The sequence below is a fragment of the Vitis riparia genome, chromosome 14, assembly GCF_004353265.1.
Source record: "Vitis riparia cultivar Riparia Gloire de Montpellier isolate 1030 chromosome 14, EGFV_Vit.rip_1.0, whole genome shotgun sequence".
In the NCBI taxonomy this organism is placed as follows: domain Eukaryota; kingdom Viridiplantae; phylum Streptophyta; class Magnoliopsida; order Vitales; family Vitaceae; genus Vitis; species Vitis riparia.
The window spans coordinates 29,448,510-29,473,187 of record NC_048444.1 but is presented as its reverse complement, the minus strand read 5'-3'; the positions used below and the strand labels follow the sequence as shown (position 1 = coordinate 29,473,187).

The window sequence follows — 24,678 nt, the reverse complement described above, 5'->3', positions numbered from 1 at the left end:
CCCAGTAGTCTGCATGCTACTTGACGTGGGCATTTGCTGCAAAAATCTCAGTGGATGAGTTTGGGTATGTTATTGTCTTCTATTCCTTCTTGTTACATGGTGTGAGTATGTTTAAACTCTGAAATAGTTAGAGCCTGTTTGGGAGAGATTTTGAGATGGTTAAAAATGGTTTATAATATTTGGGGACGGCTCCCTGTAAAATCACTAGAACCAAGGGGGGTAATTCTTTCAAGAATCACTTTTGAAAAGTGCTACAAATTGGAACGTTTTAATCTAAATCGCCCTCAAACAAGCTGAAGATGAATGTCGGATACAATGGTCGGTCGAAGAGAGAAGGATTTGGCCCAAGAGGGCTTCAATTGTTAGACGTTTCTTCCTTCCATTAAGAACTCTGATTATTAAAGCATGTAGGGATATATTGCTGAAATATTCTAAATGGTTTGTGGGGTATCAGGTATGCTCGTAAAGATATTAAATGGATTTTTTTTCTAAAGGGGGCATTGACTTAAACCCCTTTGACGAGGGACTTCAATTGTTTTGTCATTGAAGTTGTGTGGGTGTAACGCAGAAGTTGCTTGATTAGAAAGGAGGTAAGTACGGACTACTCGAAGCTATGATTTATGTCGATTAATCCTGTTGGGTCATGTAAGAGGAATGGTTTGATCAAGATTTGGTCTTCTTGTTGCCGTTTTTATTACTATTTACTATTGTTATTATTATATCTACTGCTACTAGTACCGTTGTCATCATTCCCCATTTACTATTTCTTCATGCAAGTAGATGAAATGAAGATCATGAATTTTAATTCAATGTGGATCTTTCTCACCAAAACTGCAAAGGTGGTTGAAACATGTTTCAAAGTTTGAGGCCAAGGAGGAAGGGGCATCCCACTCCTTTTCAACCACTGGTCTCCTTGAATAAAAGGAGCAACTGTATAGGCTAGTGCTTCTGTTCTGTTGGTGATGACCTCGTGACCCTTCCAGTCGACTCTCCCGCTGGTATCAGCTCCAGGCCCCTTGTTGGCATACTCAGCATAGAGTAGTGTGTCAACTGCAAATGTGCCATTCCTTGCCAACCATCCTTTAGGATGGATCAAATCGCCCAGTGTTGATTCCATAACAACTGTTCTTGAATATCGCTTCCATGGTCTGCCTAAGTACGTTGCTGTACTGAACTTCACAGGGAAGAGTTCCTGTCCTCGAACTATTCGACAGTTCTGGATCACAAAACCAGTGGTTTGCCGATCATCAGCTCTACCACTGGCTGTTATGATGTTCTGCTGGTTGTCAAGTGGCTTCTTGACCATGATCACGGAGTTTTGGATTACTGTGCTGGAATCGCCAAAGATGAAGTCTACCGTGCCTGAAATAACAGTCTCTATAGAATTGGCGACGGGCTAGTGCATGCAGAGTGCCCTCGTACCCATCTATCCTGCAGTTAAAGAAGGCTGACATATCAGCCTGAACTTGGAGAGCCACGGCTTGGCCACCTTCTGGCCCAGCTGTGTTCCGGAATGCCATTGACCTGGCAATGAATCCTTTTCCACGAACAGCTGCAGTTTGACAAGGAAATGCCATTTAAGATGTCATTGTTTAAGTGGAATTAGTACTCATTCCAATAGAAAGCGGTTTTCAGTTCAGCAAGAAGGAACAAAAGAAATGGAGAGACTGAAATAATTGCATGAACTCACAGAAGGTGGCTGTCCGCAGGGCCGTAAATTGGTCATGGCAATTCTTTCGGCCAGTGATGATCGTCTTTCTAGGTCCATCACCATACATGGATACTGTACCCCAGCGGAGTTTGAGGGTGATGTTCTCCTCATACATTCCAGACTTCACATAGATGACATATGTCCCCCTGTGGTTCCTGTTTTCAGAGTATGCAACAACAGCTTCAGATATTGTTCTGTACTGCCCACTGCCATCTTTAGCTACAACTACATTGGGCTTCAGAGGCCCCTTGCCATGTAACTCCGAGAGCCCACGGTCAGTTGCTGAGAACCAAGTAGGGTATCCACCATCTCTAGCCTCCGCCAGTCCAAGAAGTTTTCGAGGATTACCAGCATCTGGGGCACCCAAGATATTGTTGATGTCCGGAATCTGAGTGATCAATGCTAAAGCATCGCTTGTGAGCTCAGTGACAGTCTGAAGCCTGAGCCTAATTGCTGCTCTGATTGATGGGCGTTTAATTCCATCCTTGCATGTTTGTTGATATGAGATAACTGCACTCAACTGGCTCTTGAGACTGTCTTCATGATCAATCAAAGACTGCAATCCAGCAGACACCATACGAAGAGAGGAAGCAAGATTGTCATCGGCAGATTTTAACAAGTCTTGACAGTCTTGAAGGGCTGCTATTTGGCTTGGGACCAAAACAACCTTAGCAAAAGTGTCTTTGATGGCAGCCACACTTTGCACCTCTTGTCTTAATCGAGAAATGATGATTTTGATGTAGTCAATTGGGGTAGCCTTGCTATATTCAGCTTCCTGGCTAAGAGTATCGACGCAAGTCTTCTTGTGATCGGTCACAGCACACAAGGAATCAATCATTTCTGAGAATCTCAAAACTGAATTTGTAACATCACCTGACTTTTCTCCACTGGTTACTCCAACCACCACAGCCACAGTAACAGCTGCAACAATTAATAAGGAGACCCCAATTACTGTAAAATTTGTTTTCATTTTGGTCCCCTTGTCACAATCAGCTCAAGGAAGAAGATGAGAGGGAGAGGGAGAGGGAGAGGGAGAGGCAGCTCTTTCTACACCAGAAGCTAAAGATGAATTGAAGAGTCTCTAATAAAAAGCATATGCATGAATCCTAAATTAGGGTGACTAGCCCTATGGTAAGTTGGTAAAAATGGTTATAAAAACACTCTCCAGGACAAGTTTAGACCTTACAAGGTAGTTACAAACAATATGTAGTTCAGTAATTATCTAATATTGTAATAAGTTCTACAAACTAGTCATCTTAACTGCTCTGACTGACTTGTTTCACAGAAAATACTTGTAATCACCTAAAGAACTTGATTCATCCATTGCCCTTCTTGTTGGATCATCAACCTATCCAATATTTGGTGCTTAGTGACTCAAAAATCTGACAAGCAATATACCCATTGAGGTTTGGGGAACATATCAATGAAAACCTTCTGAATTGGGACACTCCTGTGTCAAGGAAGAAGGAACAACTTTCATAAGATGGCATGGTATGGGCCACAGATAATACCCTTTGTGGCAGCAAAGGGGCAAGCACCAAGAAGGATCAATTATGTTACAAATCCATAAGGCTAGTCACTATATTACTTGCTCTGAAAGAGGGGGATAGAAACACAAGGTTTTTTCATTAGATGGCTAATGCTCATAGAAGAAGGAATCAGATGAATAGAGTCAAAGTGAATGAGAGATGGTACAATGAGGAAAAGGAGATCAAAGACGAGGTTTGCAGGGTGTATCAGGGGTTGCTGGCAGATCCGGGGGGATGGAAGCCCAAGATAGATGCCATGATTTTTGAGAGGCTGGAAGAGGGGGATGTGGAGGGGCTGGAGAAGCCATTCTCGGATGAGGAGGCTTTTGGGGCACTGACACAGGTTGTTGCAGCGAGAAAGCGTCAGGCCCTGACGGTTTTTCAATGGCTTTTTGGCAATTTTCGTGGGAATTTGTTAAAGAGGAGGTAATGAACTTTTCAGGCAGTTCCATGAGACTGGGAGCTTTGTAAGAAGTTTGAATGCAACTTTTCTAGTGATGATTCCTAAGAAAGGGGAGGCAGAGGATTTGAAGGATTTTAGGCCAATTAGCTTGGTGGGAGGGTTGTATAAGTGGTTAGCTAAGGTATTGGCTAATAGAATGAAGGGCGTGTTAGCTAAGGTCATCTCAACGTCCCAAAATGCTTTTGTGAAGGGGCGGCAAATCATGGACGCAGTGTTGGTTGCTAATGAAGCAATTGACTCCATTGTGAAAAGCAATAGAGGGGCGATTCTCTGCAAATTAGACACTGAGAAAGCCTATGATCATGTGGATTGGGCGTTTCTTTTAGCGGTGTTGGAGAAGATGGGGTTTGGGGAAAGATGGTGCAGGTGGATAAAGAGGTGCTTATTCACTGTTAGGTATTCAGTTATGGTGAATGGAAGCCCTACGGGTTTTTTCCAAAGCTCAAGAGGGTTAAGGCAAGGTAACCTCCTGTCGCCTTACTTATTTGTAGTTGTGATGGAGGCCTTTAGTTGTTTGCTAAAGAGAGTAGTGGCTGGGGGTTTTTTGTTGCCTTATTTGATTCGGGGAAGAAAAGGCAAAGGGATCCAGATATCACATTTGTTGTTTGCTAATGATACGTTGATATTTTGTGAAGCAAAGGAGGATCAGTTGTTGTACTTGTGTTCGCTGTTAATGTGGTTTGAGGCAATTTCAGGGTTAAGAGCAAATCTGGAGAAAAGTGAGTTGATTCCGGTTGGTAGAGTCGAGAATGTGGATGAGTTGGCTGATGAGTTCAATTACAAGGTGGGAAAATTGCCTTCCACTTACCTAGGAATGCCGTTGGGTGCTTCGTTTAAATGTGTTGTAGCGTGGGATGGAATAGAAGAAAGATTCAGAAAGAAATTGGCTATGTGGAAACGTCAGTACATTTCAAAAGGGGGGAGGATTACTTTAGTGCGAAGTACCTTGTCCAATCTGGCGATTTATTTTGTGTCTATTTTCCAGATGCCTATGATGGTTAGAATCAGATTGGAGAAGATCCAAAAGGACTTTTCGTGGGGTGGTGGGCCTCTTGAGCAAAAACCGCACTTAGTAAGATGGCCAATTGTGTGTTTAGACAAAAGAAGCGGAGGGTTGGGGGTTAAGAGTCTTGGGGCTTTCAATAGGGCTCTCCTTGGCAAATGGGTTTGGCGCTTTGCAAATGAAAGAAAGGCACTTTAGAACCAAGTGATTAGAGGAAAATACAGGGAGGAAAGAGGAGGGTGGAGATCTTGTGAGACTAGGGAGGCCTATGGAGTTGGGTTGTGGAAGCCAATAAGTAAAATGGGACATCTAGTAACCCCTTCTTTTGGCTTTGTGGTGGGTGATGGTGAGAAGGTGAGGTTTTGGAAAGACAAGTGATGTGAAACCATCCCTTAGTGCAAGGCTTTTCCTTCTTTATATGCTTTAACTTTGAACAAAGAGGCTTGGGTAAATGAAGTATGGACAGCCGAGGGGGAAGGGGGGGAAGTTGGAACCCTTGTTTCAATAGACCTTTCAACAATTGGAAGTTGGAAGAAGTGGAAAGGTTGTTTTGTTGCTTGGAGAGGAAGAAGGTTAAGGTGGATGAGGAGGATAGGGTGAAGTGGATGAAATCAAAGGATGGGGTTTTCTCGGTAAAATCTTTGTATAGGACTATGCAGTCGGGGTCTCTTGCTTCTTTCCCTTCGAAGATTATTTGGAACTCTTGTGTGCAGCCCAAACTGAGCTTTTTTGCGTGGGAGGCTTCTTGGGGGAGAGTTCTAACCTTGGATCGTCTGCAAAAGAGAGGTTGGGTTATGAAAAATATATGTTTTTTATGACATACGTGCGAAGAGTCAATTGACCACCTTCTCATTCATTGTGAAAAAACAAGGGAAGTGTGGATGTTGTTCCTTTCTTTTTTTGGAGTTTCGTGGGTTTTTCCTCTTTCGGTCAAAGAAACCCTTTTAGGATGTAGGGGCTATTTTGTGGGAAAGAAGATGAAGGTGGTGTGGCAATTGGGACCGTTATGCTTGTTTTGGGTTATATGGAAGGCTAGAAATTCAATTGCTTTTGAGGATTGCGGGCTGTCCATTCAAAGGTTGAAAGTATCTTTTGTGTATTTATTGTGGTCGGAAACCAAATTGTGGATAAAAGATGGTCCTTCCACCTTAATAGATTTTATAGAGTGGGTGTGTATGCGTTAAGGGAGAGGATTTTTTTGTTTTTTCCCTTGTTGTATGGGCCCTTTTGTAAGGGGGTAAGTTCCTTTATACTGTAATTCGGTGGGTTACTATTTTAGCGCCTCTTTGCAATACAATCATATACTTATTGATCAAAAAAAAAATATTACTTGCTCTGAGATCAACTGAACCAGCAGATATTGGCATCCCTACCAGTTCTGATTAGAAGCAGTAGCAACATTTCCAGACTCTTTGCCTTTTAGAACTCTATTCAAGACCCTCATATGCTTTAAAAAGGAAAAAGGAAAAACATGAAGAAAAGAGAAAATAGAACATGTTATTCTAGAAAAACAGGGTAAACTTATGGTCAGTGTTTGTCTACTTTGAAAAATTTAAGGAGTTCAAATTCAAAAAGCACTCAAACATTAATTTAAGCCCATGGCACCAAACATGACTATATCTCATGTAAGCTATGAAGTCTACTGTGTCAAAAAAATTTCTATATGTAACTAGGCACACACCTACTATTGAGCTTCTTAATACCTTTTGCATATGTGTGATTATAATCACATTCAATTCAGTACACAAAATTTGGCATCAGAGCCTTTGCAAGTACCTTAACATCATCCTGCTGATTCATGATTGGTTTACCTATTTAACCTTTAGATAGTCATTTTTTTTTTTTTTTTGGAGGATCATGGCGCAAGACATCTCTCCATATACCTATCAACAAAAAAAAAAAAAAAAACCAACATCTCCCCATATAGTCATCAAGTAGGATGATAGACAAACAAAAACTTCCATGAAAACAATGGAATTAGGATATTAAAAAAGAGCATTAACAGCTGGGAAGATAAAACAAATGCAATTTCAATGACAGCAGGATTGGTGGATTAGAGCAGGAAACAAGAGGGCAATGAGGCTTTAGAGTGTTGTTTAATATGCAATTCTTTGATATTATGTTTGGTTAGATAGATAGGATAGGATACGTTTATCCTAAGATATCATACCCACTAGATAGGATATGTATATCACTTCCACCGGATATTATATCCAAGAGAATATGTTATATCATGCTCATATTTGGTTTGTAAAATAACAAAAAATAGAATGTTCACTAACAAGAAAAAAGGAATGGAAAACATATTGTATTTCAATGTTTATTGAAAATAAAAATTACATTGCATCCCAATATTTGCCATTAAAAAAAAATATATTAAATCTCTTATATGTTTTAGTATTATTTGGAAATCATTCTATAATATATAATTAGTAAATAATTGTTTACATCTTTATTAATAATATTCATGATTAAAATATTTAAAAGTTCATAAATAAAAAAAATATTATATTATGTTGTTAAATATACAAAAACAATTTGTATATATTAAATATTGCATTAAATAATACACATATTAGTATTATTTCATGACATATTTTATACATATTTGTTAGGTTTTTTAAAACTATTAATTTAATTTTTTTAATCACAAACTTTTGTTTTGCAAGATATGTAATATAAAAAAAAAAATTAAAATGAAGGAATAAGATGAGCAAATTAGATTTATCCATGGGATACATATCTCATATCCCAACTTGGAATCATAATTCATGTAGAAGGAATAGAAAAAAGACATTTGATAACATATCTCATCACTTATTGTATCTCATGTTTGGTCAAATATGAGATATGATAAATGATGGAATAATTTAACATATCCTATTGTCAACCAAACCTGGGATAAGATACATTACCTCATCTCTCATCCTATCACATGCTATATCCATCTAACCAAACATGCCTAGAAAGTTTTAAAAAGATGATGAAATAACATAAACCTTGAGTATATGAAGTTCCATATGTGGAAATGGCACTATACTAAGAGATTTATTCTTGCAGGGAATTGTTTTGGGAAGCAACATTGTGTGTCTCTGTGCATGTGTGTTCACGCTTGAGTGTGTATTTTACAAACTATAAGATAGCAGAAAAGATTAACTAACCTGCCATGTCAACAATTGCCTGCTGTCAACTAATTGACTTTTCATCGGATGCCTACTGCAGCCTCCAAAATTAGGTTCTGGAGCAGGTTCAATCCCTTATTGGACTGATGAATAAAGACAATAATTTCAATCTTAAAGTCATGACAAAGGGCAGTGTCCAACAAGAGAATCAAACGGCTTTCTGATCATCATGCTACCATTGGAAAGCAGGTTTGTCATGTTTCTCTCAAGCCCTCAGCAAGTATGTTGCCAATTTTATCTTGCATGCAAGAATTTTCATATTCCACTGCTTCCTTATGGGGTACCTCACTAACAACTGACCCAATCAACAACCCATGAGTTGAAGCATCTGGCACCCAACCTTTTTCCAACATTAAATCCAGCAATCGACATGCTTCGCTTTTATAGCCCTCTTTCAATAAGCCAATAATAAGTAGGTTGTACATGGATGAATTAAGAATTTCACCATCAGAAGCAAGTTTACCAATAGCAGTCAAAATTGTATGAAGCTGAGAATGCTTGGTTAAACACGACAGCAGATTAGCTACTGTTTCTGAGTCAGGTACTAAACCCTCACTAACCATCAAATTGAAGAACCGGGCAATATCTTCTGTTCGACTCAGTGCACACATGCTTTGTACGAGGATGCAATATGCTTCCACATCAAGGGTGCAACCTTCTACCAGCATCTTTGAGAGCACTACTAAGATATCACTATCCTTGCCTAATTTAGATAGTCCAAGCATAATAGCTTTGTAACTGGCATTAGTACATGAAGTACCAGAATAATATGCAAGCACAAGCAGCCTGATTGCTTCATCAACCTTTCCTGTTACACAAATACCCTTCATCAACATATCAAAAGAAGAAGATTTAAGTGCGCATCTGTTACTCGACATGTAGCAAAACACTTCTGCAGCCTCTTGAATCCTTTCCATCTGGCAAAGGGTTTCAACTAGCTCAGCATAAGAGGCAGAATCCAAGACCCAATTTTTAGAACAAACCTGATGAAATAGCTCTAAACCATCCTTACACTTGCTCAATTTACAGTTTCCAATAACGAGAGCAGAGTAAGTAGCAGAGTCGGGGGTAAATGAAGAAACAATCATTCTACTGAGAAGTTCAAAAGCTTTGCTGGTCCAAGCATTCTCACAAAGCCATCTGACTAGGATATTCCAAGAAAAGTTGTCAATTATATTCCAATCAAATATTTTCTCAAGAAAAACTTTTGCACCATGGAAGTCACCAGCAGTACAATAACCTTCTAGCAATGCATTATGAGGATCAGTCCCAAAAACACATTTATCTTTCAAAAAGAATTCAGCTTCGTTAAATTTTCCTAATTTACAAAACCCCTTAACAATATACACAAACACATCATCTTCTGGTGTTAAACCGCATCCTATCATTTCTTCAAGAAGATTTATCGCATCATCCAACCAAAGGCTCTCAGACAAACACTGAATCAAGACCCTATAAATTAAGAAATCTGGCACAAGTTTAGAAGCTCTCATCCTCCAAAACAACATCATCCCCTCCTCTACCTGATGCACACTACAAAATAGAGGTATTACACTAGTATAAAAACTCAAATCCGCTTCACACTCAAGTTCAATCATCTCACCCAAAACAACAACCGATTTTTCCACTAGGTTTCTTGCAATAAGGCCACTAATGAGTATATCAAAGGTCTTACTATTAGGACTACACCCTTTCTTGCTCATTCTCCTATATTGATCCAAAGCCAAGTCAATCCAATTTAACTCAAATAAAGCCTCTATCAGATAATTCAAAGTATCAACATTAGGTACAGTTCCTGCTTTCACAATTTCCTTATAAACCAGAAGAATTTCTCGAAAATCTCTCCTCTCCCTCACCAGAGCACCCAACAAACCATTAAATTCAATTATTGAGAACTTATAACCATTTGAAGTCATGATCACCAGAACCCTAATAGCTTCACTAAGCCTACGATGCTTAACAAACGAACTGATCAATGCAATAAGAGTTTCCTCTCCACCCGGGCATTTCTCTCTCACCATTTCAGAACAAAAGGCCTCCATATCCTCAATCTTACCGCCCATACCCAGCTTCAAAATAACCCTAAAATACGTATCCGCCGTGTGGCGAAATCGTTTTTGTCGGGAAGCCCATTTGAATACCTTGATTGCAGAATTCAAATCATGGGTTGTATCCAAAACCCGGATTAAGTCATCCGGCATCAGCCTGTTCCTCAAAAACTGGAACTTTGGTTCAAATTCGTTGTCGTTCGGTGGGGTTTTGGTTTGATCAATTTCCGGGACAGCCTGGATACGATTCGCGCATGAAATCGAAGACATGGAAGCAATTAAAGGGACCCATTTGGGGATTCTGCTGGAAAGCGTTAACGATGAGAGCTTCACAGCCATTAGAGGAGTTCATGAGCAGTAACAGCTATTTTCTCGAGAAAAGAAAATGGAGGAAAAGGGAAAATTAGAGAGAGACTCATTCCTGACCTGAGGTTGGAGACTCATGCAGCAAGAAACCCTAGATTGTAGGAATGAAGATCTCCTCTGCACTTGTTCTGTGTGCAGTGTGTACTGGCAACGGAATCGCCCATGAAGCGGCTGGTGTTGGATTTGATTGGTTAAATATCTCAATTTAACTGGCAACTCATTTTCATTTTTTACTAAATTATTTTGAAAATTTAATACCCATTTATATAAATATATATATTTAATGAATTAATTAGAATTAATTTTTAGGAATGGTACATGAAGTACTTTCATTTTAATTTTTAAAAATTAAATGAATACAAATTTACTTTTCGTGATATTTTCAAAATGTCGTATGGAAAGTGTGAAAATATTAGTTTTGTCGTCTTGATTTAATACTTTTAAAAGTTATATTTAACCTTTAAGGTTATGTTTGACTCCGAAAAATACAAAGGAAAAAAAATATTAAGAAAAAGGATTTTCTTATATTTGATTGTCTTATTAAATATTTCAAAAAAAATTAAATATAATTAAAATTAATTAAAAACTTATACATTTTAAAATTATTTAATTTTTATATTGATAAGTTAAAATAAATTTGAAATAAAAATAATTTATCATCTTTAACTCAATCTTTTATTTTCCTTCACTTTTTCTTTTCTTTTACTTTTCCTTTTTATTTTCTTTTCTTTACATTTTCCCTCAAATTTTCCGATAACCAAACATTGCCTAAATACTTTAATTTCATCATTTGGAAAAATATTTAACCTTTAAACATAGCATTGTGAAAACATTCTCTTTAAATTTCAAAATGCTGTTCCTTACACCAATTTGATGGAAGAGTCCCAGAAAAGCAAGGAAAATAGTGAAATACTCCTCATGGCCATTTTGGGGCTTCAAACCAAAGACTGAAAGACCAAACGCAGGCTCCAAATGCAAACTCTGCCACAGCAAGCAATACATTACGGAAAGTTCAACCAGAAAAGACCCATCCAATGGTAAGCCAACATAAGGATTCAACATCTAATCAAATTAAGACCAGACCATGCATGTTTTCTATGCTGAAGCCAAGCAAGTGTAACCATCACAGACGAGAGATACAGACATCCCATCAGGTTCAAGAGACAATAATATTGCAGCCTGAAAACCTTCTAGTTTCTTACATTATGCAACCACTTACACAGAATAAGCACACAGATACAAGGTTCATTTTAACAGCATTATGCTCTTTATGAGAAATACATATATATATGGATATATAGTCTTTCCACAAGAAATATATACATGCATGTACACTGAAGATTGAACAGAAGGTGCAACAAGAGATAACAGTCTTCCAAGATAAAATTAAACCGTACTTTGAAATCAATTCTTCGAGCATCCAACCACCATATCGTCTTCATGGCTTTTCGTAGTGTCAGCAATCACCATATCTTCGTAGTTTTGTAGATGGCAAGCACCATACCATAGTAGCAAAAATATGATGGCATACATTGTCATTTAGTGTCTCATTCTCAACTAATACAACAGTATGCTGGCTTATAGGAGATTGGTCAGATCCCACCAAAAACCCTTTTAAGGATGAGTTAATCCCATACAACTGCATTTTCTTCTCTCTCTGACATGCCGGTATTTCCCTTCATCTTCAGTATAATTGGGGTCCTAAATTTCTGTGTCTCGGTAAGTGAACTTCCAGCCCCATCTTGAAGAAATGCCAACATCAGAAACTAATACTCCAGAAATTTGTACCCCAGTTGCTAATTCCATGAACTATTTGAGATGACCGATGGATACAAACCAATCCTTGCAATAAGATAAACAGACTTGTCCCGTTTCCCTTAAGATAACTTGCTTCAATGGTTATATGCTGAAACAAAAGAATGCAGGATCTCCCCTTACAATATTTCTCCAAAAGCATTCAAGGCACCAACGGTTCATTCATGCAACTAATGGAAAGGCCTAAAAGATTGAGTGAAAATGGACAAAAGTCCAACTCCTACAAGCAGTACCTAACCCTAATGAAGAGGTGAACATATACTGCAAAAGCAGGCCATTGCAGCAACTAGCACCTCTGCAACTTAGAGAATAGTATCTCATTATATATGATCTAACCCTGTCCAGTAACTGCTTTCGTTTCCAGAAAACTAAACTTAAGAACTTCACAAGAAATAAAAAATAAAATAAAATGATGAGAAATCCCAATATGCTTATTCCACCACCTTAAGTCAAATTTCGCCATCTCCACCAACTCTGGTTCTTGAGAAAGAGAACCTCCTTTTCCTTGTCCTCTGAGTAACAAACACCCACCATTATATTATGTACCTCTTAACTGTTTAAAGGCCCCTTTCCCCTACCATAACTAGTATTCGGACCTTATGTGGCAGCTATGGCCCCTGAATCAGTGTTAGACTCAGGAAGAGAAATGTTAACCGGTTGCCATCCTGATTGAAGATGTGTGATCCATTTCTTTGCACTGATAATCATGTTCAAAATCTGAAGTGCATCTCCCAAAGCAAGGTCTTTCAAGCACATATTCTTTAAAATAATAGCTGCTTCATACCTACCCAGCAGACAGGAAGGAAAATAAGAAAACTTTATAAAGTCAGAGGAAAATTTTAGGTGCTGCAGGATTACATGCACTCCCAAAAGCTAAAGCTAATGGGAGGTAGAGGTAACCCCACATATAAGGCCCAACCAACGGTAGTAATCAGCCAATGTGGGATATTGGACTTTCGTCCATCCGTCCTACGTCAGGCACCCCCACTCAACTGCTGAGGGACATGTCAACAAGCATGGGGTGAGCTAGGCCAAACCTTGCTCTAATACCAAATAATGCAGGACCTCATACGCTCCCAAAAGCTTAAGTTAATGGGGGATAAAGGTAGTCCCACATATAAGGCCCAACCAACATTAATAATCAGCCAATGTGAGACATTGGATTTTCATCCGTCCTATGTTATTAGGGCAAAAAATAAGTTTAGGCAAAGAAAGGACTTACTTGCATTGAGAAGCCATTATCGCAGATCGTCCAGCAGGGGATATTAGAAAATTCTGGATTCCATCCCAAGTTGCTTTAGAGTACTGTTTAGGATTACCACCCATAAGGTTCACGCACTTCCATAGTCTGTCATTTTTTCCAACATATAACTGAACAGCACCTAATTTTTGCTTAATTACCATCTGCTGCTCAATAGCACTTTCCAGGGCCTTCTTAACATCAGTATTTTGGTGCTTGGGGTCTCCATATCGAATACAATCAGCTATATTTGCTTCAGTAGGCAAAATCTTTTCATTTTTTAGGGTGTTCAGGGCAAGTAAGATAACCCCTATGAGGCCTTGGACATACTCAGAAGGTTTTTGGCATCCATGAGATCCCCATATACCATTACTGGGAACATTCGTGGTACCCATAGCTGAGGATGATGAGGGTGGAAGTTCTGGTCCACGAGAGTACCTATTGTTCTGAGGATCATGGTAAAATGAAGGTGTATCATGCAAAATATGTCCTTTCTGCTGTCCGCTTAAGCTTCCAGGGTTTGGAGACTCAATATTCGAATTTCTTTTCAGCTCTCCATCTCGTTGTTGAAAACTTGGAGGATTGTGAACATTGCTGGGGTACTCGGAAATGTTTAACACACCAACATCAGGCACATTTGGGGGACCATTGGTGAAACCAGGTCCATCAGGCCTGGGAGGCATTATGTGAGAAGCAGGGGTATGAGGATTTGGTGGAAACGAATTAGACGGTCCAAATGTGGGTTGCAAAGGGAAGTTTGGCCTTAATGGTTGTGAATAATGATTTTGGTAATTGCTCTGGAGGTTATGGCCATTGCTTCGTGAAGGAACAGGACTTCCAGAAAAGAAATTTGGAGCATGTCCATTAAGGGAGGCATTGGGATTATATGCACCAGACAACTGTTGTGGTGCACTTGCTGTTCTTGGTATATTTGGTTGATTCAAGTTTCGGCGATTTTGTTTCCCTTTATACTTAATATCAGCACTTCTCCCCATATTTGGGAGCTTCTGATTTCCTAAGTAGGAATTTTCAGAAAAGGAATCCACCGATTGATTTGTCTGAATGGGATCAGAAACTGGAATCGGTAATGTGTCAGAACTGGAATAGCTATTATTACCAAGTTGTTGTGATTCACCATTTGTTAGTGGCTGTCCTCCTGCCAGAAGACTCGTCCAGAGCCACACGCTCTTTGCTGCTGCAATGAGCGGTGCAGAAGCCTTTTGGGGTTGTGCAAGAAGAATGTTGTATCTTCTCATGCGCAACTGATGGAGTGCATTCGAGAAGTCTCGATCACCAGAAATGAGCAAATAATTAGCAGGTGCAGGATTGTCCACAGCCCAGAACAGCATGTCAACAAGAATCTTTTTGTCGCTTGCATCTTTAACGCCTGTTTACAATCAAAACGTCAATACAGAGCAACCCATAATTGAACTACTTAACACTCCAATTTAGACAAATGAATATTAAACTGTACAAATCAAAAAGGGTATACTTACAGAAAGTTGGAGATTCCATGTGGCAAGACATGAGGAATTTTTTCTTTCCCCTTTTTTTTTATTTTATTTTATTTTTTGAAAATCGATATTACACATCATTTTGGAAATGCTTCCTTCAGGCAAAACTAAATCACATCTACATTTACTGGTGGTTGGATACAACTAAAATGAATTAACAGCATCTCTTGCAAATAATACCTCCTTTTTGCTTGAGAGAAAGAGAAGCCTATTTGGCAGTGAACTCTAAATTCCACTAGTATTATGTTAATCATGAAAGAAAATAATAATATATATTTAAGAAAACTGGCAAGAAATTGTAGCAGTCCGACATCGTATGAAAAAAATCATAAATGTCCATTAATTTTCATGAGAAGGTTTCTCAGGTATGCACTCCACCATAAGTGTAAGCAGAGGTTCAACTGCAACAAAACTAGTATTATAAACCAAAGCCCCTAGTCTAAATGAAGGAGAGCTCTTATCTTCGGATCAAACACAATTCTACCAGCCAAAAGTCAAGATCTGAACTTCTAATTCAGCAGAAAATATAATAATCTCGGCAGATCCACTCACGGCAGATCCACTCACCAACACAGAAAAGGAGTAAGAAAGATTCGACTACGACTCAGTAAAACAAAGTCCGTTGAATTGAAGACTGATCGTAGCAAAACGTCATAATTAAACAAGTCAAGTCAGCGATCAGAGAAAAAAAACCTTAGGAAAGCACCATGAATTAGAAGAGGCACAAGAAATGGAGGTCATGAAACCACAACAAAGACACTCGAATCGAACATCGATCGAAACAAAACCACCATAATCAAACAATTCAGCAATGATTCCAAGAATCGCGGTCGGAGATCAGAGCGAATTACGAAATAGGAAAAGAAGAATCGGAGAAATGAAAGCGTACGGACCAGCGGGGACGTGGTTGAGGGCGATGCCGGTGCTGGAGAGGGCTTGCTGAACGGGAGGAGGAATCCGATGGGTGTCGCCGTAGGCGGAGATGGAGACGGGACCTTTGTAGTTCATCTTGAACAGAGCTGAGCTTATGTTCTGGGCGATGGAGTGGGGTTCGCAGCCCTTGGGGACCTGGCAATTCTCTATGTCCCACCATACAGACGTCTTCGCCCCCGCGTACTGAGCCTCTGCAACACCCGATCCGCCGCCACCGGAGCCATCGCCTGCAGCCATAAAGGACATCGTTTGACCGCTGCCTCCGCCACCTCCCATATTCACCATTCCAATAATTTTAGCCTTCTGGCGAAGATGTAGAGGCCGCTATAATTTATAAATCTAATCTAATGTCAATCTAAAAGAAAAAGAAAAAGAAAAAGAAAAAGAAAAAGAAAAAGAAGATGGAGAGAGTTGCGATGGGAAGGTGAGATTACGGTGGAGCCCCTGGACTGGCAGTCGCTAGACTTGGGGCCCTTTATGCCCTCATCCACTTCTTTACGCCAGCATTATATTCAAATACTCGTATTTCTCCTACTATCTCATTTATAAAATGGAAATATAATTAATTAAAGTTTAACAAAAGTTTAAGCTTTAATAAGATTCCTCTAGCACTCATTTTAGAAAATATTTTTAATCTTAAAAAACGTTTTTAAAAATCACTGTTATCATTGATGATTTTCCTAAAAACACTTTTTAATACTTTAAATATAAATATTTATCAACCCTGGTTGGTAAATGTAAATAATTATTTTAAAAAATTAATAATTTACAAGTAAGAATAAAAAATTATTCTCAAAAATAATTATATCTTAATAAATATTTATTTGGTATCTATATAATAATATTATCAATTAAATGTTGTCATGTCTGACGATTAATCATCCAATCTCGTTTATTTGTATTGTTATACTTATACATTGATCTTATTCTTTTATTCGATATCAAGTCACGAGGAATGAAGAAGTCGAAGGAAAGAGAATGATGACTGATGGTGGGTGGAGGGTTATTGAATTGACGGTAAAAACACCCGAGTGGCGTGGGGAGAGGAGCGGAGACTGCAGATGAGAGTCAAAATCAAAGTCACCCAAGGTCCCACACTTGTAGCCTCCAGAGAAGAGACTCAGTCTCACCGCCCCCCTCTCTCTCCTTTATTTAATCTTTTATAGTTGGAAAGAGGAGCAGATGAAGTGTGGAGAGAGGTCAGTGTCATCCTCCGCCCATGTGTTGCTTCTCCAACGTGTAAGACTTTCTTTTTAGCCAAACAAAAAGACAAAGAGGAAAGGAGAAAGAAGGGAATAAAGGCCCCCTTTCTATATTCAAATCCCTAATCTATCCTTGTATCCATAATCTAATGTCATCAAGTTGCTTAAGAAATAAGAACGGTGGCTTCCTCCCTACCCACCCTTCCCATGTCCTCATCCCCAACCCATTTTTTATGTTTCTTTTCACTTTCATTCTTCATCATCCTAAAAACATAATTACATCCTATTACAATTATCGAACCCTAATTTGTTTATGCCTAGACGTCCAAATTCTATCATATCCTAATTAAGATTTCAATAAATTCCACATTATAGATTTTTCCAAATCAATTTGTATCATTCCACAAATTCGTTCCTAAGAATTAATAATCAATGACCCCATCCTTCGAAGTTAAGAATCTAAGAGCAATATTGTTGTACCAAGACATACCAAATAGATTTAGTAAAGCAACGAGCCAGTCTATATTATTTTCAACCTCAAATTTAATAAACACTACCACCACCGCCACCAAAACAAACAAAAGAAGCAAACAAACAAATAAGGTTACAGGTCCGGATATGCATGAGCTAGGCTTTTGGGTGAAGAATATTCAATCTTGGTTCTCTTGGAGACCATGAAATAGCCTGGATTGTTCATGTCATGACCTCAGCCCTTAGGCCCTTACTATATACTGAAAGAAACTGAACATGTAAAGTGACTAGAAGGAAATATTACTTCAAAACTGTGCTCTTTGCACAAATGGGCAAGGTTTGATATCATTTACCCGTCACCATATGACAAAGAAAATTGATGAGAAAGACTGTCAAAGTGAAGGGTTATGAGAATTTGAGTGTCATACATTTTCTCTATTCAGAATGTACAAGTCTTGGCATCATATTTCTTGACTCCTAGTATATGCTGTCTGAGGAACAGACTTGGGGCACCCCAACTATGGCAGGGGCTCCTCTGAGTCTCCCAGGCGTGACAAATGAAGGTAAGCATCAGTCCCTGTATATGCAGATCATGAGTTCAGATGTTAGGCACAAATTTGGTTGGTAAAGCTCAGTCAGATGGAGTTGGGAGTTGTCACTAGGAACCGTGTATATCAGCAAAACTTGAAATGATGCGGTTTCTTGAAAGCATAAAAGTATCCTCTATCCAACACAAAAACAAAATAAACTTTCTGAAAATGCTATTTAAAATAAAATAAACCCAGAATCAGGTGTTTCACAAGTGTTCTTGTTGGGACACATGCTTTAATCCTTGCAACAAACAACTCTGACCCATGAACCACCCGATTTCCTCCTTGCCCTTTTTTCAATAAACCAGCAAAGAACTTTAAGTGAAGCAAGAAGGTTTAGTTACAAGTGTTAACAGCTCAAATAGTTGAACGATTGAGAGAATAAATGATAAGTTGACTTGGTAATGTGGTTGAAACAATAGGGAAGAAAAAATGATTCAGGTAGCAAGTAAATGTATTAACCAGTGCATTTGTTCAGAAATTCAGGTTATAGGAGGAGAATGAGTTTAATTTTAATCCAGAAATGAATCTAGAAGTTTTTTTATTTTATCAGCAGGGAGAAAGTTTGTTGGATTTACTCTTAACAGATAAGATGTTGAACTCACCATATCCTTCCATGGAAATAATTTGCAGATCTCCTCCAAAATACCGAGCATATAGACGGCTTATTGGAAGCCCACATCCATATCCAGCCATTGTCACTCTATCAGCTGATGCAAGGTCTAAGTTCTCATCTAATGGATTTCTTGCAGTACTGTAAAGATACGTAAAAATTTTGGGAAGGCCACTTCTTGGGATGCCACCCCCTTCATCTGAGATCTAGAGTTTCGAAAACACACACACACACAATCGATTGGTTAACCAAGCGGCAAACGCATTTACCAGATGTAGTAGACGAATCAAGAAGAAGTTCAGCAACCACATGAGACAGAATCATCCTAATTTTTTTTCCTTAACACTTACTTAAATAGGGCCACTTCAGGATTCCAAGAAATTACTTCCATTTCATTTGTAATGTACACTGATCATTCACTTTTACATTTTCCAATATAGAACATATGCTATGAAATCAAAATTGTCCAATCTCAATTCCAAGCACTTGGGTAAAGAAGATAGCTAGCATTTATAATATGCACATGGGTGTCGGGATACTTAGGTTGATAGCCAACATCAAACCATTGGTCAGATGATGACGAAGAATGATCATACACAACACACCACTCAAGAACATTATGAATGCTTCACAAGACTAAAGAATTTGTCCACTCGATGACAGTGAAGCACATACCTTAATTGTAACATCCTCTAGTCCATCTGCAACAATGATTCGAACTGGAGGTGCAATGTCGTCTGAGTCCATGAACCGCTCTTGGACAGCACGCAAGGAATTCTTAACCAGCTCAAATACCATCTGGTGCAAGTGTGTTGGAACATAACTGTAATAAAGTAAAACAAGAGACCATGAAACAAAAACTGAAAATGTTACTTCCCTTGTGAAATCAAACAAAATCATGACTTCGATGAAGATTAAATGGATGTTCACAATCAAACACAAAGAGAAAACTATATTTACATAGTCCATCATCCTGCAAGATTGAACAGCCAGGATCCAACAAACCCAATCCACAACAAAGGGTGGTATAAAGACTGAGGGCTTTGCTCTAGACTATAATGTGATGTCATGGGAGTTGGGTCAGATTTTGGCAGAAGTTAGAGATGATTTCTGGTTAAATTCTAAGCTAGGCTTTTTTTAGCTTTATGTCTTGACTGCTACAGGTTCAAACACTGTTCAAGGCAGCCCGATCACTGCATCAAGAAGCAGACACAAGTTGGTCCAAATCAAAGTACCAAAAATGGGGAGACAGACTGATAACGAACTGGATGAAATTAATAAGAGAAGATGCCATCAAGCTCAGTGGGAAAGTCTGGTTTTGGTAGTACTTTACACCAGAATGTTCTAACATGCTGCTGCTTTAGCCAAACATCAATAATAACGGATGAATTTATTTTCTCAATTCTTTGTTGACAAGATCTCATTTGGTAAAAGCTACTCAACTTTCTATATCAATGGATGTTTTCCTACGTTAAGCAGTGAAGGCACAATGATTAGAAAGCTCCTACGTTTCCAGTAGCAGAGCTTTAGCAATGGATAGATTGAATCTAGAACTAGTAAACTTGGGAGGTAAGCCATGAGATTGATCTGAAGAACTGGAATAAGAAGATGAATTGGAGAGGTAAAAAGGTTGCCCATGAAATGAAAATGAAAGACATAGAGCTTACGGGAAAGTAAAACATTGGTCCCCATATATGTTAACATCAGGAGCACTCCCATACTCTCGTAAACAAATAGCACGGGCATCCTCACTGGCATTCCGTGCAACATCCATAGGGGACACCTTAGTATGTATACAGCCTACACAATCAGGTTGTGGATTGTGATCATGCAGCGCCACATGCTGCCCTGAGTTCCACCCAAGAATGAAACATTGGATCAATGCAGGTGGAACAAAAATTTTCCCAAAACTTTACCAGTAGCATAAAGAGAAGGGAATAAGTATAGACTTGCATATTGAAACTGGATTAAGGGGAGAAAATAAGATGGTGAAAGTAAATGAAAAACTAACCAATAAGCATACGAATTCCAATTCTTGACATGTAAAACCTATCCAGAAACTGATGGATCTCATCAAGCTTTCGGGCTTTTGGATTAATATCGCTCTTCAGCTGTTGAACACCCAAAGCCATCATAGGGACCACATTGTTATGCCTCACTTTAATCATCTTGATCATGTTCGTAAAACCCAACTCATCACTAGTATCCTTGACCTCAGGAAAGGATCGGATGTCATGGAATGACTCCAAATACCAGTCTCGAACCTAACAATCGAGAAAAAGAATGGCACACTTGTATTTACAACCTCAAACTTTGCAGCAAACTCACAGCATAAAAAAATAGTGATCAAATTGACCAAGTTACAACAAATTTAGCAGCAAAACAACTCTTTGGTTAACGTCAACAAAACATTTCTGAGAAAATATCAGGTGCCTTAGAACAGGAAAATGCAATATGGCCTTATTTGTATATGTAGAATGTGATGTCCCACATCGGATAGGGGAGGAAGTTCCTGGCGCTATATATGTAGAGGCTCCTCTTAACCAAGTAGACGCGTTTTAAAGCCGTGAGGGCCCCCTTGGGCCCAAAGCGGACAATATCTACATGGTTGGGTGCGGGTCGTTACAAATGGTATCAGAGCCGATCCCTGACCCCGGTGTGGGGGTTTGTTTGGCTTTGTCTGTTTGGCCCCGCAATCCCATGGGACACAACGAGGACGTTGTGTCTGCATACATCGGATAGGGAGGAAGTTCCTGGCGCTATATATGTAGAGGCTCCTCTTAACCAAGTAGACGCGTTTTAAAGCCGTGAGGGCCCCCTTGGGCCCAAAGCGGACAATATCTACATGGTTGGGTGCGGGTCGTTACATAGAATCTTTAAGAGTATGCAGTAACAGTTGAGAATAACGATGATTGAACCAGCTATAAGCAAAGATCAACACTACGGCTCCAAACAAGTCAGACTGATCATTCTCAATCTATATATATCTGCCGATTAAACCGCCTATAAAGGAAATGGATTGCTTCTATAAACGAAATCGGTACAGATTCTAGATAAGGTTTTCACATAAATAAAAATAAAAAGGACAATGCACCCAAATCAAACAAATAAAATAGCATTTTAGTCAAATCCCACAAGCATGAAACAAGGTAAATGTTGAATTCCGAACGCAAAAATCCCAAGGCCAAGACGGCACGACTCTAATGAATCAAAACCCAAATAAAACTCTACAAAATAATTCCACATCTGTATCTGCTATAACAATCCAATGAAAGTAATTAAACACTGTATAACCAAATTCGGTAGTTGTTTGATGTTTCTGGTTGTTTTGATGAATTTTATAGACTGCAGAAATTAAAACAAACCCACCCCAAAAATCAGACAGGAAACTAAACCCATTTGCCAAATCACCAAGAAACCACAAGAACTCCAGGACCCCATTTCAGGAACCCAGAATAGACAAAAAAAAAAAACCCCCACGAAATTTGATTAACGATTACCCATTAAGAGACGGTTGAAGAAAATGAGATCAACAAAAGTGGGGAGTACCTTGAGGACAGCAGGCTTCTGGGACAAGCCAAAGGGCAAGCTCTGGAGCTCAAGGGTTCTCCTGGCAATCCTAATTGGAAGTTCCTTGTGGAGGAATTGAGCAGAAAAGACCAAGTTTCTGCTTGTAGGTTGAGACCCAAACTTGGTCATGTACCTCAAGCTCACACCAGTCTGCTTCCTCCCACCCCATTTCTCCACTTCATCAAGCAAAACTTTGGGGAATGACGCCAACGCTTTCTTAGCTGCCATGGCTACAGAATAGAAATAGAATGAGATCAGTACAGCGAAAAACGTGCAATTATATCGGGATTAGGGAGACGCACTGACACATAAAGCTTGGAGCTTGGGCCACCCTGTTGCTAAACGAGGAAATACTGAGATGATGTGTATATGCCACATCGGCAATTTCAATTTCTTAATGAGAAAATGTACTGCTTAGTTTTTCTTTCTTATTTTATACTCTTTTAAATTTATTTTTCTATTCTATTTTTTGTTCCATCTATTTATTTATTTTTATTTTTTTTAACTTTTTATTCTATCACCTGTTTTTTTATTCTGTTATTTTCAAAATAAAAAATCTGTATATTCATTATTCACAGACAGTGACTTTTTTTAAAATATGCAAAAAATTATAATAATAACATGGAAAAGGTGAGAAAATTAAGAATATAAAGGTGGTTTGGAAGATAAAAATATTAAATTCTATAAAATTCTTTGTAAATAACCAAAATTTGTCTACCCTCCCCGCTCTTTTCCTTCGCATTAATTTCTTACCACTGTAGTATCAAACGTTCACTATGCCCACATCGTTTCTTTCTCTCCCTCTTCCAGCGTCACTCTCTCTCTCTCTTTCTCCCTGTGACATGACACCCTCTGCTCTCTCGTCCTTTCTCTTTCTCCCATTCCTTCTTTGTTTTTATTTTCCTCTTTTTTCAGTTAGTGCTTTATCATCCGTCTCTCTCTTTATTTTCCCTTTCTGTACCCTTTTCTCTTTTTCTTCCAAAAACACACCCAGACGGATTATATCATACCCACAACCAGAACCAGAGCGTCTCTCTCCTTTGCTCTGAAACCCCAATAACCACTCCCTCCCTTCTTCTATCTGCAACCCCACGCAAGGAACCAAGACAATGCCGCCTCCCCCCTCTCTCTTCCTTCTCGTCTTCTTCTTCCTTGGCTATTTTTTCCCTCTCCCCCAAACCCACAACAGTCACCACCTGGTCTCCCATAAGCAGCTTCTTCTTCATAGACACCGCACAGTGAAGTTCACTGCTTTTTAATTAAAAAAATTTAAAATAAATTATTGTGAAAAATAATCAATATCTTCATGGAGGGAAATTTTTTAATAAATTGATAATATTTAATTATCAAAAATCAATTTCGGTTTTAATGAATCTATTGATTGAATTTCCGATTGGTAGAGTCACCTAATATTTTATTTTCAGAACTTTGATAGTTATTAATCATATTATTTTATATTTATTTATATATTTTAATCTCATTTGTTTTCATATTAATTTCATATATTTATATTATGTGGTAGTGAGGTTGACAATTTTGAACAAAATTTTTAAGTGTCTCTGTAGACCCCTTTCCGGGCTACTCAGGAGTTGGCTGAACATTTCATTTAGAGTGGGGGATGGCTTCCAGAGAGGCTGCATGGGACGTGTGGAAAAAAGGGCACCACCACCTTGCCATGGTGATGTTAGGATTGAGTTTTATGGGCTTACCATGGTTGGTGCTTAACATCTCCGAAAGGAAGGCTAGAGACTCAGAACCGTAGCCCCTCAATCACACTAATTATTTATTTATCCCTTTAAAGGTACCATGATTAACATTTAGGTGAACCTTAATGGTTAAGGGTTTCGTCTTAAGTTCACTTCTTGGGAACGCCTTTTTTATGGGAACAAATAAACAATTGATGGATTGAGGGGCTACGGTCTTGAGCCTCTGGCCTTCCCTTTGGAAGTGTTAAGTGCTGTCACACCCTCGATTTTAGCCAAAATTTTTCACCTTGGATGTGCGGTGCTAAGGACCTTCCTTAGCCAACCTTCCTTCCCAGCACACTTTGAAAGCCAAAGCAAGCAAATAAGGAACCAGGCAACATGTAAAGAAACCAAAACCAGGAACAACAGATATACGGGAACCTTCCCAACTTGTATTAATTCTCAACTACAAGAATACAAAATTGTTCTCCCTGAGTCAGAGAGCAAGCTTACACCCCTAAGCTTTCAGAGAACCCAACTCACAATTCTCTCCTTCCCTCTCTCTCTGCTCGTCTCAAGGATGCAGATGCCCTTTTAAAAGAGACACTGCTGCAGTTACAATTCGAATTTCAAAAATTCAAGCATGGAGCCAATTTGGGTGGTTATGCAACTGGCTGGAACCGCCCTGAACCGCCTTGCACAACCACCCACCCTCCAGGTCGTGGCCTGCTCGTGGACCACCT

General features: G+C 38.9%; 3 protein-coding genes across 8 annotated transcripts; all 3 read right to left on the bottom strand.

Moving 5' to 3' along the window:
* Positions 1–777: 777 nt before the first annotated feature.
* On the bottom strand, positions 778–10,485 carry LOC117930391 (putative pectinesterase/pectinesterase inhibitor 28). Of its 5 annotated transcripts, none has more exons than XM_034851030.1 (4): positions 7,868–8,079; positions 1,691–6,589; positions 1,286–1,552; positions 778–1,253 (listed from the first exon to the last, which is right to left on the bottom strand). In XM_034851030.1, exons 2-3 carry the CDS (start codon positions 2,679–2,681, stop codon positions 1,287–1,289), a joined length of 1,257 nt encoding a protein of 418 aa, XP_034706921.1. In that variant the 5' UTR covers positions 2,682–6,589; positions 7,868–8,079; the 3' UTR covers positions 778–1,253; position 1,286. The 5 variants fall into 5 exon arrangements, 3 of the variants coding, with proteins under 3 accessions (XP_034706921.1, XP_034706922.1, XP_034706923.1); XM_034851031.1 differs by having other exon boundaries at positions 1,691–2,662; XM_034851032.1 differs by having other exon boundaries at positions 1,691–2,632.
* A 989-nt stretch (positions 10,486–11,474) lies between these two features.
* On the bottom strand, positions 11,475–16,177 carry LOC117929783. Of its 2 annotated transcripts, none has more exons than XM_034850189.1 (3): positions 15,765–16,177; positions 13,340–14,744; positions 11,475–12,901 (listed from the first exon to the last, which is right to left on the bottom strand). In XM_034850189.1, exons 1-3 carry the CDS (start codon positions 16,087–16,089, stop codon positions 12,715–12,717), a joined length of 1,917 nt encoding a protein of 638 aa, XP_034706080.1. In that variant the 5' UTR covers positions 16,090–16,177; the 3' UTR covers positions 11,475–12,714. The 2 variants fall into 2 exon arrangements, with proteins under 2 accessions (XP_034706080.1, XP_034706081.1); XM_034850190.1 differs by lacking the exon at positions 15,765–16,177 and adding an exon at positions 15,565–15,713.
* A 1,734-nt stretch (positions 16,178–17,911) lies between these two features.
* LOC117929784 (pyruvate dehydrogenase (acetyl-transferring) kinase, mitochondrial-like) lies at positions 17,912–22,591 on the bottom strand. Its single transcript, XM_034850191.1, has 7 exons — positions 22,557–22,591; positions 22,230–22,480; positions 20,692–20,944; positions 20,348–20,528; positions 19,356–19,503; positions 18,673–18,886; positions 17,912–18,054 (listed from the first exon to the last, which is right to left on the bottom strand). Exons 1-7 carry the CDS (start codon positions 22,558–22,560, stop codon positions 17,996–17,998), a joined length of 1,110 nt encoding a protein of 369 aa, XP_034706082.1. The 5' UTR covers positions 22,561–22,591; the 3' UTR covers positions 17,912–17,995.
* Between the last annotated feature and the right edge of the window lie 2,087 nt (positions 22,592–24,678).

Excerpts from the sequence above, each read along its gene's own strand:
- LOC117929783 (XM_034850189.1), bottom strand. The coding sequence starts at position 16,089 with ATGGTGAATATGGGAGGTGGCGGAGGCAGCGGTCAAACGATGTCCTTT. Across the intron at positions 14,745-15,764 it reads CCTCAACCACGTCCCCGCTG|GCGTTAAAGATGCAAGCGAC; the intron begins GTCCGTACGCTT and ends GATTGTAAACAG. Across the intron at positions 12,902-13,339 it reads ATAATGGCTTCTCAATGCAA|GTATGAAGCAGCTATTATTT; the intron begins GTAAGTCCTTTC and ends TCTGCTGGGTAG.
- LOC117929784 (XM_034850191.1), bottom strand. Across the intron at positions 19,504-20,347 it reads GACCAATGTTTTACTTTCCC|TTATGTTCCAACACACTTGC; the intron begins GTAAGCTCTATG and ends ACTTTATTACAG. Across the intron at positions 18,055-18,672 it reads TATTTCCATGGAAGGATATG|GGACTGATGCTTACCTTCAT; the intron begins GTGAGTTCAACA and ends CTGCATATACAG.
- LOC117930391 (XM_034851030.1), bottom strand. The coding sequence starts at position 2,681 with ATGAAAACAAATTTTACAGTAATTGGGGTCTCCTTATTAATTGTTGCA. Across the intron at positions 1,553-1,690 it reads CCTGCGGACAGCCACCTTCT|CTGTTCGTGGAAAAGGATTC; the intron begins GTGAGTTCATGC and ends GTCAAACTGCAG.